General features: G+C 33.5%; 1 protein-coding gene across 1 annotated transcript; it reads left to right on the top strand.

Moving 5' to 3' along the window:
* The first annotated feature begins 342 nt into the window (after positions 1-342).
* On the top strand, positions 343-5,023 carry LOC110705634 (LRR receptor-like serine/threonine-protein kinase EFR). Its single transcript, XM_021883535.1, has 3 exons — positions 343-3,365; positions 3,632-4,030; positions 4,724-5,023. Exons 1-3 carry the CDS (start codon positions 488-490, stop codon positions 4,735-4,737), a joined length of 3,291 nt encoding a protein of 1,096 aa, XP_021739227.1. The 5' UTR covers positions 343-487; the 3' UTR covers positions 4,738-5,023.
* The last annotated feature ends 1,370 nt before the right edge of the window (positions 5,024-6,393 follow it).

Raw genomic sequence — 6,393 nt, 5'->3', positions numbered from 1 at the left:
TTTGCAACTTTGTTCATGCCAACCAAACAACAACTTTATACAATTCCCATGATTTTAATGGAGGAATTTAATTCCCATAAAATACAAATTCCTATGGGAAGTAATTTTCCATAGCAATCAAATGACACCCAAGTAACAAAAGGAGTATTTGATCATTTTATTAGGTACAAATAATCATGCCATATAAATAATAGCTGCTTGAATAAAAATTTCATAAATATGAAGTAAGACTTTTAACTTTTCAAAAAAAAAAATCTAGCCATTTACTTATACTAGTATTATTTTTGACAAGGACATTTCCTGTGTTATTGTCATAATAATAATAATAATAATAATAATAATAATAATAATAATAATAATAATAAAAATAAAAAACAATTGCTATGCGTGTAGAAGGGGAATTTAAAAATCTATATAATGAGGTGAATTAAAGCCAGAAACCACCTCAAAAACAAAAACTGAAAAGAAAGAAACTAAAACAAACAAAATGAAACCACTTCATCATCTGTTTTTCATACAACCAGCCCTTTCTTTGTTTCTTGTTGTGTTAACAATGCAACAACTCACAACAGTTTATACCCTCGATAGCACTAATTATGGAGGTAACGAAACTGATTATACAGCATTGTTAGCAATCAAGAGCAAACTTATCGATCATAGTGTTGATGGTGTTTTAAGCTCTTGGAATCACTCTCATCACCATTGTTTTTGGGATGGTGTGACTTGTGAGCACAGACATAATACAGTGATTTCGTTATCGCTAACCGGAAATTTTTTAGGAGGAACCATATCTCCCTTCATTGGAAACTTGAGCAACCTGAAAATGATAGCGTTTGGCAATACGGGTTTGCATGGTCATATTCCCCCTGAAGTTGGTCGTTTGTTGAAGCTGCAATCACTAGATTTGTCTAATAATCAACTACAGGGGGAGCTTCCGATGGGATTAGGCGCGTCGTCCAACCTCAAATACCTCTGGGTTTACTCTAACAAACTCTCTGGATCTCTCTTCCAAGTGATACAAAATCTTACTAGGTTGGTTGTGTTTCAAGGTCAAGACAATGGGTTTACGGGAACTATTCCTACGAGCATTTTGAGGGTGAGTAACCTAATTTGTTTGAACATCTCATCAAATCAAGTGTCAGGTATAATTCCACCATCCATTTCTAACCTGTCCTCGCTTGAGTTATTGGACTTGTCTAAAAATCAACTACATGGGGAGTTTCCGGTGGAATTAGGAGCGTTGTCCAACCTCATACGGTTGTTGGTTTCCTCTAATAAAATCTCTAGTATGATTCCTTCATCCATTTCTAACCTTTCCTCTCTTGAATATTTAGACTTGTCTAAGAACCAACTACATGGGAAACTTCCGATGGAATTAGGAGCATTGCCTCGCCTCATATTTCTTAATGTTTTCTGCAATAGTTTCACTGGTTTGATTCCCCCATCCATCTTCAACCTCTCCTCCCTTGAAGTAATATATTTGGCTTTCAACCAACTACATGGAAGATTACCACTTACAGCTTCACTTCCTCACTTAAAATCTCTTCTACTTTTCAACAACCATCTTTCAGGCCCATTACCAATGTACTTGTCAAACCTCACACGTCTTGAAAATATTGAGTTTGGTAGAAACAACTTAAAAGGTAACATGTCCAATTTTGATTTTGGACACCTTCATAGCCTGAAAAAGCTAATCCTCCATGCCAATAGTTTTGAAGGTGACATCTCTTTTATAACTACATTGGTTAGTTGTAGAAAATTGTATCATCTATCATTGGGACACAATTACTTCACAGGATTACTACCAAGATTAGTAGTCAATCTTTTCACTACTTTAACATGGCTTGATATTAGTCAAAATTTAATAAGTGGAGAATTTCCTAAAGATATTAGTAATCTCATCAACCTTAGGATCATATACATGGATTCAATTGGCCTCACTAGAACCATCCCTCAAGATCTTGGAAAGCTTCAAAAGCTAGAGCAATTATATCTCAATAACAACAAATTGACCGGTGAAATTCCTATTTCAATAGCAAATTTACCATATTTGAGCATACTAAGCTTATCATATAACAATTTGGAAGGCAGCATACCTCCAAGCCTTGGTAATTGCAAAAACCTATTGTCTTTGTATCTATCCAATAATAATTTCAATGGACCCTTGCCTAAGAATCTCTTTGCAGGATCTGCCAAGTTTGTTAAATTACATTTATCTTATAATAAATTAGAAGGGCCCATGCCTGTTGAGATCAGCAAGCAAGTTAGTATAGTAGAACTTGGTTTGTCTGGAAATAAACTGATAGGATTAATTCCAGATGTCTTTAACTACTTACCTGAACTTGTAATATTGTATATGGGTGACAATATGTTTAGTGGTTCAATTCCTCCTACATTCACCTTTTTGAAAAGTCTCTCAGTAGTGGATCTTTCCAAGAACAATCTTTCTGGCACCATTCCTCAATGTTTTTCTACCTTTCCCATCATGTACCTTAACTTATCTTACAACGATTTTGAGGGAAGTGTTCCAACTAAAGGAGTTTTTGCGAATGCAAGTGCAATATCTCTCGATGGCAATAGTAGGCTCTGTGGTGGAATTTGGGAGCTACATCTAACAAGATGTGTGGAAAAAAATGGGAAGAAAAGAAGAATGTCTCATGCTCTCAAGCTGACTTTTATGATAACAAGTGCATGCGTCGGGGTATTGGTCATGGCCACATGCATATGGCTCTACTTGAAACGTCGTAGCAAGAAAGGGAAATCTAGCTCATTGGGCGCACTACAGAAGGAGTCATTCTTGAAAGTGTCCTACGACATGCTACTCAAAGCGACCGATGGATTTTCTTCAACAAATCTACTTGGCTCGGGTACTTTTGGCTCTGTGTTTAAAGGGATGCTTGATGGAAAGGCGGTTGCCATTAAAGTACTCAACTTGCAACAAAGAGGTGGGTCTAAGAGTTTCATGACAGAGTGTGAGGCATTGAGGAATATCCGTCATCGTAATTTGGTTGGGATACTGACAGCTTGCTCAAGTATGGATTTCCAGAGAAATGATTTCAAAGCTCTTGTTTATGAGTTAATGCCCAATGGAAGTGTTGAGAGATGGCTACACGAAAATGGAAATCTAAGCCTTCTCCAAAGGTTGGATATAGCCATTGATGTGGCCCATGCTATAAATTATCTCCATTGTGAGTGTGGCAGCCAGATTGTGCATTGCGACCTAAAACCGAGCAACATATTGCTTGACAATGACATGGTTGCACGTGTAGCAGATTTTGGGTTAGCAAAGGTTCTTCATCCACCCGTGCACCCAAATCAAAGCAGTTCAATTGGCATTAAGGGAACTGTTGGTTATGTTGCTCCAGGTAATTAATACTTCCTCTGTTCCTTATTACTTGACCCACTTTGACTTTTACACTATTCACCACCCCTCCTTTGACCGTCGTCTTTTGTGAATAATATGTAAGAATAAATATATTTATGTATGATCTTTTTGGATTCGTCTCAATAAGTAGTATCATAATATATAACTTTAATAATTTTTACTTATGGAGAATTTAAGTAGTATTATTATTATTATTATTATTACTATTATTATTGCATTCCTTGACGAAAAATTTCCATCTTTAAGAGTATGGCTTGGGAAATGAAGCATCTTTTGAGGCTGATCTCTACAGCTATGGAATTCTACTTCTTGAGCTAATGACAAGAAAGAGACCCATCGACCATATGTTTAATGAAGACTTCAACCTCCATATGTATGCAAAGGCAGCTTTACCTGACCAAGTGTTGCAAATTGTTGACTCAACACTTTTAGAGGATAAAAGTGACGAATTAGATGAAACAAGACCACGAACTCAAGTAATGCTTCAAAAAAGAGAGGAGTGCATGGTGTTTGTCATTAACATTGGAGTTGCTTGCTCAAGTCAATTGCCAAACGATCGAATGAAGATAAGGGAAGTCATAAGCGAGCTACAACATGCTAGAAACATTCTATGCAAGCCCAAATGTAGGCGCAACTTGCAAAGAGGTACACTAATATAAAACTTGTCAAATCAACTATTTATTTTGTCAATGAATTGAACTAGTATATAGAAGGGTTAACCGGTATATTCACATATTATTTTTTTTTTGAGTTTTTGTCGTTTTAGTGGTACTTTTAATGTACCATTATTCTTACAGTGGTATTTTTAATATACTATTATACAATACATGTAATTTATACTATTAGAGTATAAGTTGTTTCAATAGTACTATTTATAGCCATTATAGGTAACACTGGTACAATATTTATACCACTAGAAAAAAAGAAAAAAATCATCACTCTTTTGTCTTATACGGAGTAGCTGCTATTTACGTGTCATGTACTTCCTCAGTTTTTAAATACTTGCTTCATTTCTCCATGCGTTCATGCGCGGAGTTTTATAAGAGATTGGAGAAAGTAATAAAATATAGAGGTAGTGGGATTTGTTGAAAATAAAAAAATTGTAGAAAGCAAAAGTAGCGGAGAGAATTGGAGGAGAGATAATGTATGTTGGGTCCACTATGTGAGAAAAATTAATTAAATATTGTAAAAGTTTTTCAAATAAAGAAATGGAGCAAGTATTTAAAAACAGGGGGAGTAAATAACAGGCTAACAGTTATGCGCCAATACTTAATCCTAATATAAAACCTTGTCTACTTAACTAGTACTATTGATGGTAATGTTAGTACCTGATTGCAGGCGCAAGTAATTGAGCATTGCACGAGATAATTGGCCTCGCCTTCCTAAATCCATAGCAATCCAAAGATTATGATATCATCTTGGCGCTCTAGAGGTGCCCTGCTCATGATTATACTAGAAATGATTTCTGTGTATCAACACAAATAAAGGTAGTTGATTTCAATTTCCTGTGCGTGCATCCATGTAACTATTGTACTTTTTAACCTGTCCAAAAAAAAGGAAAAATAAAAAACCTATAATTGTACTTTTCCTAATAGTATAATCTATTCATGTTCCATGATTATGTTTATCCAGAAGGTTGAGTGATAAATTTGGAATTGTTGTATCAATAATCAATAATCAATAATCAATCATCAATCAATAATCATCAATAATCAATAATCAATAATCAATAATCAATAATCAATAATCATCAATCAATAATCAATAATCAATAATATATACTAAAAGACACACCAGCAATGACACGTGTCAGTTTCTGGTGTGTCCTTAGTAAATTTTTTAAAAAAATATATTTAATAGAAAATTTATTTCAGAAAATTATTTGTAAAATTTAATTGCTACTCCGTATATAAATAGAAATGATATTTGCCTTTTTTTTAATATTCATATTCAATTAACTAATTAATATGGAAAATAGAACAGCAAAATATAATCTTTGTAAATATTTTTTAAAAATACAATCTTCTAGTATAAGTTTTTATGGCGCAAACATAATATCCGTTTCAAGGATACAATTGAGATAGACAAAAATTAATGACTAAAAATGAGATATTACAATATATGATCGCTGATATGTATATACGTACATAATATTTTTGTCAATAACCGTGCATGGCACGGGACCTAACCTAGTTTACGTTTAATTAACAGCAAAAATAAGTACTAGGAATCAAGTCACTTTTTCAGCAACTAATATTGATCATAAGCATTGAACTTTTAAAGGGATTCAATCCAGAGAAAGAAATAAAACATATGCTCTAGACGACTACTCCTTATTTCCATTATTAATTTTAGATGAAATTGTGTAAAAAGATCGATTAATTAAATACAGTTTTGTTTTGTTTTTTTTTTTTTTTTTTTATGAAGATGAAATATAGTTACAAATGTAAAAAATGATGAAACATAATGACTTGATAATACTTCTTAATTTTCCACACTATCAAACACATAGTTTAACTTCATTTAAGGAAGACAAAATTGATAATGACCTTAAATTCAATCCATATACTTGATGATAATTCCGCATCATCACCACACATTAATAAATAATAATCCATTAAAATGAATGCACACAAGTGAACTTAAAACAAGTAGAGACAACGACCTTGACACAAATGACCTGAAGGTAAAGGCATAGACTTGATGAGTCATTTGTAGTTTTGTTAAGTCAAGTCAAGCGGAATCCGTTAAAAAGACATCTCTCTCAAATTTGCCAAAGAATATTCAATACAAGTATTAGATGAGATCAAATTTCTAGTGTTTTCCATCTTCCGTCCACTACTCAAAAAACAAGTCATAGACTGGAAATTGACAAACTATACCTTGGACCCAAGAATACATATAAACTAAGGGTATGTTTTCTTCATCTTAATTTTAGTTCAGTTTAGTTCAATTCAGTCGTAATTTCCTTCTCTCATAAACAATTCATTTCGGTTCTATTAGTTCAG

The sequence above is a fragment of the Chenopodium quinoa genome, unplaced genomic scaffold, assembly GCF_001683475.1.
Source record: "Chenopodium quinoa cultivar QQ74 unplaced genomic scaffold, ASM168347v1, whole genome shotgun sequence".
Classification (NCBI taxonomy): Eukaryota; Viridiplantae; Streptophyta; class Magnoliopsida; order Caryophyllales; family Amaranthaceae; genus Chenopodium; species Chenopodium quinoa.
Note: the sequence above shows the minus strand (reverse complement) of the source record. Positions and strands in the feature narration are given on the sequence as shown.

What these genes read in the sequence shown, in the direction of transcription:
- LOC110705634 (XM_021883535.1), top strand. Translation starts at nt 488, where the DNA reads ATGAAACCACTTCATCATCTGTTTTTCATACAACCAGCCCTTTCTTTG. An exon ending in TGTTGGTTATGTTGCTCCAG is followed by an intron (nt 3,366 to 3,631) that starts GTAATTAATACT and finishes TCCATCTTTAAG; the next exon opens with AGTATGGCTTGGGAAATGAA.